Source organism: Gavialis gangeticus, unplaced genomic scaffold, assembly GCF_001723915.1.
Source record: "Gavialis gangeticus isolate Ggan-Ray unplaced genomic scaffold, GavGan_comp1, whole genome shotgun sequence".
Lineage (NCBI taxonomy): Eukaryota > Metazoa > Chordata > Crocodylia > Gavialidae > Gavialis > Gavialis gangeticus.
The window spans coordinates 33,730,318-33,743,713 of NW_017729031.1; the positions used below are offsets into that span (position 1 = coordinate 33,730,318).

The 13,396-nt window shown below is 45.2% G+C and overlaps 1 protein-coding gene across 9 annotated transcripts in view; it reads left to right on the plus strand.

The window, feature by feature from the left end:
* The window catches only part of CLASP1 (cytoplasmic linker associated protein 1), a 349,913-nt gene that overhangs the window by 225,261 nt on the left and 111,256 nt on the right, over positions 1–13,396 (plus strand). For 7 of the 9 annotated variants that reach the window (XM_019522595.1, XM_019522596.1, XM_019522598.1 and 4 more), the window contains one exon: positions 2,040–2,207. In XM_019522595.1, coding sequence (XP_019378140.1) covers positions 2,040–2,207 — 168 coding nt within the window. Of the gene's footprint in view, positions 1–2,039; positions 2,208–9,151; positions 9,260–13,396 lie in introns of all 9 variants that reach the window. The other 2 variants (XM_019522593.1, XM_019522594.1) reach the window with 1 other exon arrangement.

The window sequence follows — 13,396 nt, forward strand, 5'->3', positions numbered from 1 at the left end:
CCACCCTGGACCTGCCCTGGACTCACCCCAGTTGGAGTGGACCAGCTCTGTACGAGCCAGCACCCATGTGCACAGCCCCAACCCCATCCTGCCCCACACCTGCTCTGGACCTGCTTGCCCACGATGGGCAGCAGAGGTGGCCAGGCAGAGGCTGCTGCTGGGTGCGGGGGGGAAAGTGGCCCCTGGCCTTCGCTGCTGCCAGTCCCTTCTTGATGAAGCCACCTGGAGCCTGCACCCAGGCTGCCCTGCGGCTTCTCTCCACTGCCCCATTGGGCGGCCTGGAGGCGGCACTGGTGGTGCTTGAGATGGTGGAGAGGGAACCCACACAGGGCAGACTCCAGGCAGGTGCAGCAAGAAGGGCCTGGTAGTGGCGAGAGGGGGGGGCCACGTTTCTCCTGCGCCCATGCAGTAACTTCTGCGTGGCCACCACCACCGTTCATTGGGGGTGGCCAGATTTGGAGCAGGTGCAGGGCGGGCCAGGGTCGGGGCTGTGCACGTGCATCCTGGCTGGTCCAGAGCTGGACTGCTCTAATCGGGGTAGGTTGGGCCAGGGCTGGGGCTGTGCATGTGGGTCCCTGTCAGGGCTCCCTGGGGCCAGGGCTGGCTGTGGCAGTGGCAGTCGGAAGGAGCTGCCGCCGCCTGGGCTGACTAGAAATGGAGTCCAGCCGCAGAGCTGTCCCAGCCCTGCTGCACACCCAGGGGCGGCAGGATGCACCACGGGCCAGACAGCGCTTGGGCCAGGTGGGACTGAGGGACCCGCCATGGGACAGGCAAATTCCCTTCGTGGGCTGGATCCTGCCCATGGGCCAGATTTTGCCCACCCCTGTTGTTAATACAAAGTCTTGGATCATTTTTTTTTCTACTGACTGTCTCATATATTCCTACTTTGTATGTCAGCTGTGTTTGGGTGGAAAATTAAGAGAAAAACTCCTAAGGAAAAAAATGGGCATTTTGTTCAAAACGTTAAATTTGTTTAACTCTGTGTGCAGTCCTCCCTGCGTTTTATTTTTTTGTGTATATTTTAGATGACAAGGTTAGTGTCAGGAGCATTCACAACAGTAATAGATTCTCAGTGTGACCGGCAGCGGCCACTTTTGTATGTCAAGAGAAGCAAAAAAGGGGCCTCCAGTCCAATTCTTTTGAAATTCTTTGAGTTTCCTTTTAAACAAATATTGCAGAATTTTTTCAGGTAAAGCAAACTTTGAATTTGGAAATCAGAATAGTCCCATCCAAATCCAGGTTGTAACTCTTATCCCCACGGGCGACAAAAAGGTACCCAGGGACTCGTGTCCCATCACCTCTCAGATTTGTAAGTCTTGGTCATGACACTTTTTGCAAAGAGGAATCTAGAAAAGTCTGTGCTTTTTCTGGGCGATTCAGAAGGACACTAAAAGGGCAAAATTAACCTAATACACGTTTCAAAGGGTTCACCTGTCTGCAAAATTGATGAAGCGAGTTAGTTTTACTTAGTCCAGCACCTGCACAAAGTAAATGCCCGTGATGAATAAACGGGATGGACATGTCTAGAGGACTGTTCGTGACTGGATCATTCAGTTGACCACCTTATATTGGAGAAAGTGGTTCTTAATCGCCACCCGCTCTGATCACTGTATGCAGAAGTACATCTACATTGGAGCCCACAGGACAACATATAGATAGATGCCTGAGTTAGCTTTAAAACAAATAACTTGGGCAAAGCAGAGAAAAACTGGGTAAACTAGCCCACATGCTAGACAGCTCCTGGTGCCCATTTACAGCTAGCTGTGGTATCTCCATACTCCACTAAAGTCTGCTGTGTAGACTAGAGACCCTAAGAAGCAAATCAGACTTCCTGAATAAAACAAGCTCAGCTGGTGATATCTGTGCATTATTGAGTTTGTGGAAAAAGCGCTTTGGGAATTGATCCAAAGCCCGTTGAAGCTCATGGAGACTCCATCACCTCCCATGGTGGAGGGCTTTTGTAATCCGGGCCTTATTTTAAAAGCATTTAAAATCTCCACGCTGAATTGTCTGCTTCCCTATTTCTGGTTCCTTCCTAGCTGGCAGCCGCTCCAGTTCTCCTGGCAAGCTCTTGGGAAGCACCTACGGTGGATTGACCAGTGGAGCATCCAGAGTCCCACCAGTGCCATCGTCCGCAGAAAAGCGCAGCAAGATCCCTCGAAGCCAAGGATGCAGCCGAGAGACGAGCCCCAACAGAATAGGACTAGGTAAGCCCTTTCACCAAGGTGACGCATCAGTCCGTGTTCCTGGGGGAAGGCTGTTCACGGTAACAAGGAAAGCGGAGGACTGGGTTCTCCTATCCCAGGGTTTTCAGTTCTTCAGCTGTGGAATTGCTGTCAACTTGAGAAATATTATTAACAATTGCAGCTTGAGGAAAGTCTGCTTTTTTACCGTGCTGGCCTGTGGTTTCAAAGCAAGTCAAAAGAGTAGATGGTAGCTCCTGTTTGAAACCACTGCATCTACTTTGCTCTTTCTGGATCAGGTAAAAGAAAGCAGAAAAGTCCACCACTGCAGGAATGGTACGTCACACTCGGTGCCCCAACGCCCGTTCCCATGAGAAGCCGAGGAATTCCCGTGATGTGCTTAATGCTCTCAGCTCTGACTGAGGCCTGGGGAATATGACAGTCCTCAGCACCTTGCAGGATTGGGAACACGTTTTAGAAACTTTGCAAATATCTGAGCCCCTGATTAGTTCACATCCTAGGTTCACGAGCTAATTATTTTGCTCCCACATATTTGTGCCTGTTGGGTAAATATCACATACAGATTTTTGTTTCCCAGTTTACAGCAATTTCTCTAATGCTGCTTCAATCAGCAGAACGTGTGCTTTCCCAGATGCTTGCAAACACATCTGTTCTTCTGAGTGAAAGCAGAAATGATTCCCTCTTTCTCTCTCTTCCTTTTTGCGGACAGGCAAAAGCTATATTTAACTTTGAGAAAAAAGTGAATGTTTTCAGATGTTAACTGTAGTTTCCATAGGAAAGGAACACCTTGGAAATGTATTATTTTTTAAATTAATGAATAGCGCTTAGAGGAATGTGCATATGCAGACACAGTTCTAGTCCCTTATGAATGGGAGCTATTGCCATTGACTTACGTGGGCTAGTATTTTATCTGTTATATTTTAAATTAAGTCTCCAATTTAGCTTACGTTATGTCAGATGACAATCGAAGCACCTTTTAATTTCCATATTTAGTTGAAAAGAGCTCGGAAGAGCCCTGTGAGCATATACTGAGTTTCATGCTATATTGTTTGCTGACAGTATTTTGCAGATTTCAAATTTCTTCTCCTCTGGCCTTGCCTATTTTAATTACCTGTATATGACTATATTGTGCTCTTCTGTTTGTTGTCATCAAAATCTAAGCTGCCACCTGTTGGAATTAATTAGCCAGCTGTTGCTTGGCAAGCTAGCATCGTCCTTGAAAATGAAATGAAGTGTGATGCATGGTGCTGTCATGTTCGTGGGTCTATGCTGGATAATCGCATTACGTGAACTGATTTGAAGGTGTCTTAATATCGGAAAGGAATTTATTTTACATAAATCCTCACTCTTGGGTTGTCTGCTTTCAGGTAAATTATGGAGAATTCCTATGAACATGTCATTTCTATCCCACCACTGCAATGACACAAATACCAGGGCTTGTTCCTGGGGGATGGGTGAACCCTGTCAAATCTGTCAGTCTGTTTTTTCTGCCAGGATTGCTGACTGCAGCCTGTTCTTTTGAGCAGTTGTTCAAATTGGGGTGCTTTTGATCTTGTGTGTTAGTTTAATACCCAAAGGCAGACATTCTGCATCTTTATTGGACCTGAAAACTTGGGCAGCATATAAAGTGATAACATTTGCCTGGATGGACCTATGTTTGGAAAGCCACACTTTCTAGTTCCTGAAGTCGTCTGGCCAGTGTTTTTCCAGCGATTTAATTTCCCTGTCATTTGGCTGTTAAAATGATTTTTATAATTTACTTTGCATCGACAGCTTTGATTTCTGCCTCTCCATCATTCATCCAGTCATCCCTGTCCATCCATACTTCCTAAGTTGATTGATACACCTTCTCCGAATCCGACTTTTCCAGGTCCCTGAGCTCCTCTGTATTGCTAAGCACAACCGCAGCTGCGTTGGCTGCAGTGGGACTGTTATGTTGCATCCATACCTGCAGTGCTGAGTAGGAGCCTTAGGTCTGAGGATGCTGTCAGCTAGTGGCAATTGGCTTGATTTTTAAGTGTGTGAAGCTCTTGCAGTCCTGGGAGCGTTGGTCATCAGGACTCTGGGATTATATGTATGGCTCAGCTCCTGACTCATGAGTGAGCAATTTTAGGCCAAGTTTCGATGAGCCTCTGCTCTGTCTCCATCTTTGCATGGATGGCACAAGGGGCTAGCTTGCTCTGAGACCAGGGGTAAGGCAAAGCTGATTGTGCCCTATAGCCCACCTCCCAGAGAGAGCACAGAATCAGCCATCGCCTTCCCAGGGTTTCCCCTTTTCTTCCCACCTCGGGTGTGTTACAAGGCATGTTCCTCCCGTTTGCTGGAAAACTGTGGCTGGCTTCCTGCCTCTTGCAGCTGCGGTGCTTCCTGGAGGTCCCTCTGTGCCACCCCTGGCTGGAAGGACCATTCTAGTTGCAAAGTCGCCCTTAGCACTTCCCCCATGGATACATACCCTCTCGGGTATGATTCATGTCTATAAATGACTTTGCGATCCCCAGGTGACAGTTGCTATAAAATGGCAGGGGACTGGGCTTGCCTGCACTTCTGCAGAGCATTTGCATCCTGGTAAGCACAATGCTGATGGAGCAGGGGCTGGGGCAGTAAATACACTCTAGGAAATGACCGCCCCAAAGCATGCAGGATCATGCCTGCATTCATACCTGCTCGTGATCCTTTGGGAGCTGAGAAGCCAAATCCACATGTGCCACTCGGACTGTAGATATTCAAGGGTGCACCATTCTCCCTCAGGGCTGGCAAAGGCTGTCAGTGGCAGCGTAGTGTCCTAATACAACGTAGTGTTTTCCCAGGGGTTAGCAAAGGCCCTGCAGTTAAAGATTCAGCCCACATGCACTTGCTGCAAAGTACCAAGTGGTTTCTGACTTGGGCTGTGGCCCCTTTGCTGGAGCATAACATGCTGGTTCTTTGACTGAGCCAACAGGGCACCATGGATCTCACCCTGGGCTCTTAACCTCAACTCAATGCGACTTATCCAAGCCTCGAGGGTCTTCCCTATATCAGATGGCACAGAACCAAGTGAGATCACCTCCTACTTGGGGGGTTGATGGGAGTGAAGCCATTGCCTCCTGCAGCGCTGGTTGCCTGAGTAAAGCAATCTGGGCATGACTCGGTATCCCCATATAACCTTATAAATAGCGGAGCGAACAGCAGCCATCTCATTAAACCTTTTTAGATGCAAATGGTAAGATTTCAATGTGGAGACTGTCCCTTGAATGTCACCTTTTGCATTTTCCTGAGGGCACACAAGATCAGGTGAGCTGCTTGTGGTCCAGAGCTGGTCATTGGCACATGGGTGCCAGAAGGTGACTTTTTTTGTAATGCTTAATTTTTGTAATGCCCCAGAGTCAAAATAGCATATTCCCCCATCCATCTCTCTCTGCACCTGCCCTGTTGTTTCATCTTTTTTCATTTTACTAGGCCAGGCAGCTTTTGTGTCCAACTGACTCACTTTTGTGGCCTGTGCTTTATGGGGTGGGCTGCTGCAGCTGAATTTTCTGGCGCTTATGATTTTCTTACATCCCGTGCACTGAAAGCAAGCTGAAGGATCGTTGTGGGGTATGGATAAGATGACTTCCTCCAGTGCAGACTCCCTTCCATGTCATAACAAACCTTTAAAATACAGCCTGGCAAAAAAGGCACCTCCCTAAACAGCTGATGTCCTTACTGCGAAAATTATCCCTCTTCAAAGCAGGAGAAACCTCAGGACAGATGCCTGGGAGTTAACGATACTTTCGAGGGATCATTCCATCCATGGCACTCCTTTCTCTTTCCATTGTGTGCGTGTGTCTGTTCAGCCCATCCATACCTTCCATTCATAGGACACCCATTAAAAAGTTGGAATAGTTTTTGTCTTGTTGCTTTGATATTTGCTTGTGACTGGTTTGTGGCATCCCATCTCAGCACTCTGCTTCTGTTCACAATATCCATGAGTACAAATGCCTCCTTGCTATATGCTGGCTCCTTAATCTGTTAATGAGAGGGGACTGTGTTGTTTCATTCACGCCTGTCCCTCTTTCGAGACCTAAAATGGTCTCTTTTGGGAAAGAGACTGACAGATGAAAGATGCTTTTCATGAAAGTGCTAGTGGGGAACGAGAGCCCGTGCAAACCTCATCCATTTACATGTAAGCGTGTGACCCAAGAGTGAGCACTTCCACTTTTAGAGAACCCACTGATCCAAGTAAGTATTTTTTGCTTATAGATTAAACTTGGGAGGTTTTCTTCTTAGGTTCCTGTTGCTGCTGTTTGCCTTTCTTGAGCTGAGACTACTGTATTTTTGAATCTTAATTTCATTAACCCCATGATAGTCCTGCTCATTATAACAACACCTCTCTCCCTCGCTCAGAACTTATCCAGTTTCTGGGCCGGGTGCTGTTGTAACCAAGTCCATCAGTGGATCATGTTGTATTGTTCACCATCAAAGCTCAGAATCAGAACCATTAATTCATCAAACAGATTCGCAAGGCAGATTTTGCCAAATGGGGAGGGATTTCAGAACCGGGGATCTGGCAGTAGCTTACATCTGAATCTCTTACTCAAAATGTGAGGATCCTATTTAGTCCTTTAATACCTCAGAGGATGCTGTGAACGGTGACAGATGTGGCCTTTATCTGAGCATTTAGATATAGGTGATTGACTGACGTGGACCATCTTATTTCCAAGAAAAAAAACAACAACCCCTAAAATCCGGTCTGCTAACCTATTTATGGTTGCGTTCCATGATGCCCCTACAGAAACATTTCTCAAAGACCCGATGTTTCTGTTACCAACACTGAACTGGCGTTACGCTGGGGAGCACACAGATGACACCTTGAAGAGAATTCACACTGGGCCGTGAAAACAGCTCTAATTCTGCTGCGAGGGGAGGACAGAGTAGGGGATGGCACTGCAGTGTCTGCATCTCTGCACCTTGTAACCCACATGAAAGCTGGTGACTCTGATTTGAGGCCAGGCAGGGTGGATAACCCTATAAAGGCCTTTCCTAGCTACTCACCTAAAAGTAGTTGCTCCCTCTTCTGAAGATAGCACATTGAACAGACCCCACATAGTCAACAGATGACTCAAGGTCAACCAACAACTCATGCATTCAGTTTTTTCACTTTATTACATGTACAGATGTGATAACAAAGCAATTCTTTTCTAATGTTTCTTTTATGACTTAGTGCACATGGCTGCTATAGCCAAAGAAAGCAGAGCTTATAGAACAATTCTGGAGTTGCATTTAAATTTATGAATTGGATTATAAGCTCTAGATATATAGATGTTATAGGTCTGTGATAACAAGTGACCCGAGAAGGGCCTTCCTGTCCCATGGTCTTGAAAAGAGGCACTTTTGTTGCTAATTTAAGAGGTATAAACCTCAAATTATTCAACTATTTATACAAAATGAATAGGTTAAGTCTTCCAAAAGCTCAGTCCCACAATTCTTATTCAGGCAGAATTCCCACTGGCTTTTGACCTCTGTGATGTCAATGGAGGGATTATAAAATGAACAGCAAACTTACCAGTGGAACTAAGGATATGTCTACCACAATGTATAGGGTTGACCTCGAGGCCATCCTCAACCAGGCTGAGCCACATGATCTGTCCTTCCTCCTTGGTATCATATCTTCTCTTTTGCCCCAAACTCTCTCTCTTTTTTTTGTGTAAGGCTGCTTTCTGGAACACAGTCCTGACATATCCCTGGATCCCTTGTGGAGCCCTGCGAGGAACTGGTCTGTGGTCAACTTGTCCCGTTCTTGTCTTTGTTTATGGGCAATAGAGACAAGAAGTGGGGTGTAGGAGGAGTGGATGATTGGAAGAGGGAATCATGGGATTACCACTGCCAGACATCTTGTTTTTAAGTCCCACAATTCGTGTGTAAGCTCCAACCGCACTGCATCAAGGGGAGGACCAGGAGGTAATCAGGGTGCCTTGACCTCCTACACCGCAGGTCAGCAGTACCTGCTGGAGGTGAAACATTTGCAGTATAAATGGCTGGCATCTTTGGGCTTGAGGATGACCTAAATGTTGACCCTAACCATTAGTGTAAAGGGCATGGTAAAGATGCATCTATTGGGTGCATCTCTACTCACCTTCTACCTGACTTCAGACTAATACAGTTAGCTACCGGTCTGTATTAGTGCAGACATCACTTTGAATAAGAATCCAGCTCAGTGGGAGTTTTGTTGGAATAAACCATACAGAGTAAGACCCTTGGTGAAGTGTATTTCTGGCTTCAGGGATATTTGGGGAATAAAAGTTAGGTGACTTCCAGTAAAAAGGCAGAAAACTTAAATTCCTGCTATCTTAAAATTAAAACTGCTTTGTAACCCTGCCTACCAGTATTTAAGAACGAAGAATTCTACTCTCAATATCTGTACTGGGGAGGTGTATCTTTGTAAATCGGTACAATACACTGTTCTGGTTTTCCCCAAGAAATTTGATCATGACAACACTATCCTTGCCAGAGCCCAACATGTATAGAAACGGCTTTCTCTTTTGCGAGTACACTTTAAACATTCTGACCATGTTACAAGCACTTCCTCCTTTTTTTTCTAAAAGGCTTTTTTTTGGGAGGGTTTTTTTTTGCTTAATTAGAAGATAAAGCCTTCCAGAAAGGTTTCTTTTCGCCTCGACTGTTTTGCATGCTTCTGTATCCATAGAGCTCAGCCTCTCTGTTTGAGATGAATGTAGGTCTCCAGCTCGACTCAAATAACAAAACTCGGATAGCAGGAGAGGAAATCAGACTGCCAGCCAGACACTCAAGGGTGCTGAAACGTCACATTTAAGCCACGTCTTGGCACTGAACTCAGTGGGTCTGGCCGCTGCAGATAATCATTACTAATGTGATAATGACCTTAACTAACAGAAATGTGACTTGACTTTATGAGCTGTCTGTCCTCATTAAACTTGTTCACCTTCTTTGAAACTCTCCATGCTGCATGCTAGCACGGAGCAGCCGTATCCCCCGACCCAGCATGAGTCAGGGGTGCAGCCGCGATACCAGCCGTGAGAGCAGTCGAGATACAAGCCCTGCTCGGGGCTTCCCTCCGCTTGGTGAGTACACGTAGGCATTGGAGATCTAAGGGTCGATTTTCTTTTTTTTCCCTTTTTCCCCTTTCTGAGACACTGCCAGGTGGAATGAGCTTGCTTCCCTTCTCTGTTTTACTTCCTCGCACTCCCCCTTTCTGACCCCACTTCCCTTCTGTTTTCTTCTGCATGCTTGAATTCTGGGTCTCCAAAGTTTTTTCTTTTAGTAGGAAAAGACCTGCACATCTGCGGTAATTTCCAGTTGCTTTAAAAGCTGAGATGCACAGAGCTCCCCTTCAGATTGTGGCAGTTTTGATGGGTAGCTATGAAAGCAATCCCACACACGCAGCGCAGAGGGTGGGGAGCAGTGCCACAAAGCCTTCTTCAAAGGGGCCCGGATTATGCACACACTGATTTTGTCTTAACGCTAAGTACAGTCACAGGAATGACAGTTTAACACTAAATCCCAGTCAAGAGATCCAAGTTCTTTGCATGGGAAGGTTTTACGCACTGTTTAATTGCTAATTAATACGCTAGATCTGCCGTTCCAAAGTGTATTCTCCTTGTGTCTAGAGCATCCTGAAATCCCTGAAAGGACGAGGTCTGACATTTTGCCGTGTCATTTGGCTTTGCACACAGAGGGCGAATATAAAAAAAAAAAAAGAAAAAAATAAATCTCAATTAATGGTTTATGAGAGATTCTTGTTCTGCATGGGGCTGAAACAGGGCAGTTAATGTTTCTGATCAAATGCCATATCACCTTCAACCAAACACATTCTTTGCTGTGCAAAAGCTTTGTCTGTCATCTCAGAAGTAATAAAATACAGTGGATCTCTGGGGCCTCCGTTTGCCTAGCGGTTTCAGAATCGTGTATCTCGTGTTCAGAATGGGGAAAGAAACTCTGCAGAGCTCAGTCTGACGGTGTTGGGATGTAGAAAGACTGCAGGGTCTGGGAAGATGAAACTAATATGAAATAATGTATGTGCCTTGCATAAAAACTTCGGTTTAACTTAACTTTTAATTTCCAGAACGGGAAGTAAAGTTGTATAAAGCAAATGAATTGAAGTGTGCATTGATAATGCCTTCCAGTCAGGCCGAGAGGCAAAGCGATCCTCTGTTTCTCAACTCTGACAGACTTCTCTTCCTGTGTATGCCACTGTTGGGATGGTCTTATGTATCCGATTGAAATGAAAATCTAAAGTCAAGATTTGCAGAGTATAATAGGGGTAAATTTGCCCAGTGTTAGGAAGACAGTGCCTTTGGACAGTGAGCACTGCTGGAGGGAGGGGGGTGTATTTAAATCGAGGATATTAAATTTACTATTTGACTAACTTGTTGCTCTTGTTGATGGAACTTTTCCTTGCTATTTCATTTTTATTCTCAATAGAAGCGGTGCTGCTATTCTTGGTTGTAATAATTCATCTTACACTATTTGTGCACAGCTTGATCCAGTCCCCAGTACAGTCAATGGAAGGACTCGCATTGCCATTGTCTCTTCATCCATTTGAAATCAGAAACAAAATTGTCATTGACTTGCCTGTAAATAGAAGCAAAACCTGAAATTTATCCGGAAAAGGGGATCCCGTCAGCAGTATCATTAGGGAATTTTCTTCCTCATATTTTGCCTTGTTCATCTGAACAAGGATGCTTTAGCATTCTTTTAAAAACTTTGGGATAGTTTTTCATTAGATAGCACCGATATATTTTTTTAGTTTGAAAAATGAAAAGAAAAATATTTGGAAATGTTTTTTTATGGAACTGAGATGATTGTGGGTGAAACCTGTCCTAAAAGTATATGACCCAGTCCAGCCACCCCTATTCAACCCAGTAGTTCCTACTCAGACTCTTTAAATCATTGGGGCTGCACATGGGAGGAAGATGTAGGATTAGCCATTAAAAAGTTGGGAGATGGGGAACGGGGACCCAGTTTTTTGAAAACCATTCTCAAGTTGGCTGTGAACTTTAAAGTTCCAGATAACCCGATGGAACAACTGTTGAAAGAGCCCATTATTAAAGTCATTGGCATTTCTCTTGTCTTTAGTAGGCTTTGGCTCAAATGCAGATGTCCCCTAGCTGAGATCAGAATGGGGTTTATTTTCTGACCTTCTGCCCCAGCGTTTTGATCGCTTGGGTATTTTCTCATCACGTTAATTTGGAAGTCTAGGATGTGATTCCGGAAGTGTGGCAGGAAGTTTCCTGGGGCATCTATGCAGGATGAGCGCAGCAGGTGTGCTGGCATCGGCATAGCTACCCCTTGAACGCGGAGTCTGGTACTGATCTGTTTTGCTTTCTTGATGTGCCTCAAAGCACAAAATCCTCAGTTCTCTTTTTCCAGCAGAATCTTAATTGTGGGGGGAAAAGGGGCTGAGGGAGCGAGACCTCAAGCAGAGTACAGCATATGGTGCTCACAGCTTAAAGGATCACCGTTTGATTTATCAATGAAGCATGTTTGATTATGGAGTCATTAAGAAAGGATTAGAAGGAGCGGCTGTGTCTTTACCTCTTTTATATAGTTACTTTTCTACCCTTGGCTGCATCCTCTTTGAATGAAGCTGTTTTGGTTAAACGTACAAATTGGAGGATACGCAGTAGCGATTTGTCAGTCCTCAATGGGTTTCATGCTATACATTTTCATCTTAGCGAGCAAGCATTGTTTGAAATACTGGCTCAGGGGCCTTGCTAGAAAGATGAATACCGTGGGCCAGATTTTCATTCTCAGCTCTACTGAATTCAGATAAGCTGTGCCTGTTTACAGCAGTTGAAGATTTGGCCCACCATTGATTATTGCATCATAGAATAACAAATATTTACAATGTTTTTGATGAGCTGTTAATGTAAAATGCACTGTTGGATATAATATCTAGAGGATTATCATGTCTGAGTGGATTTTGTTATACCATTATGGGAAAAACATTTCATAGTTTCTAGGGTCGGAAAGGACCTGAACAGATCATCAAGTCCGACCCCCTGCCCTGGGCAGGAACGAGTGCAGGGATCACAGTACCCCAGCCAGATATCTATTCACCCTCCTCTTGAAGACCCCCAAAGTAGGAGAGAGCACCTAAAAATTTAAAAGTGTAATAAGAAACCAGCTTAATTGTGATACAGCCAACATATATTTGTCTCCTTGTTTTTTCATTGAAAAAAACCCTCCATTATAAATTGGAAACTGTATAGCCCAGCCGGTGGGTTTTTATGAATCCAATTAATGTTTTCGTTCACACCGTAAGGTCATGTGGTTTTACTCAGTACAGTGCATTTTTGCTCACCTGGGTATGGATTAACTTGTTTAATACTGTACAATAACTCATTTGCATTTAATAATATTGTGGTCATTATCATCAGAATAAATCCCTGTTCCTGCCAGCTGCTCGGTGGGACATCCATGATGCCAGCAGGGCTCAGGCTCTCGGTACTGAACAACTTACAGGATTGGGATCCAAGCTGGAAGTGCTGAAGTTAAGGGTCCCTCTGTGGTGGGGAGTGGGACGCCTTGCACAAATGCCATCTTTTTTCCTAGTTCAGGCACTGGACTCTGTGCTGAGATTCACGGGGACACGCGTGTCTGCCGGAAATGACCTAGTTGCTGAGTAGCGTCTGCTCGTTGGCCCTGCAGACCTTACCTGTGTGAGTCCTTCTTGATGGCGGTGGGCTTGTCCCCTGGAAGAAATGCAAGTGGTCTGAGCTTGATTGTTAAAAAGCTGCAGTGCCAACCCTGGAAACATTTGGCCAACTTCTCACTGGTGTGAGACATGGAGGGGTTGTGTGTTTTTTTTTTTTTGATTGTTCTCATTTCAGTGACTTTGTAATGTTAAATTTTGCATTGACAGCAGTTTTTTAGTTAAATAGGGGGAACCCTGCCCCCCCCCCAACCTTGTCTGGATTCTTCTCCTGTGCACCCTTGCCAAAGTATTGAATTTTATTTAAAAAAATAAAATAAAAAGAGCCAGTCCTCTTCACCTGAAGTTTGACTTTCAGCAGGACGGTTCTGGTGGATCGCTCATACAAGCAGGGTACAGAACCAGCGTTTCTACCCTCAGCTGTTTTCAAGTTAGGAGAGAGCACAGCATTAATGGCTCAGCGTAGGGCAAAACACAACAAACGCCCAATTCAGAAACAACCAAACCAAATCTTCAGATGCAGCTCAATGTTGGGCTGAATCCA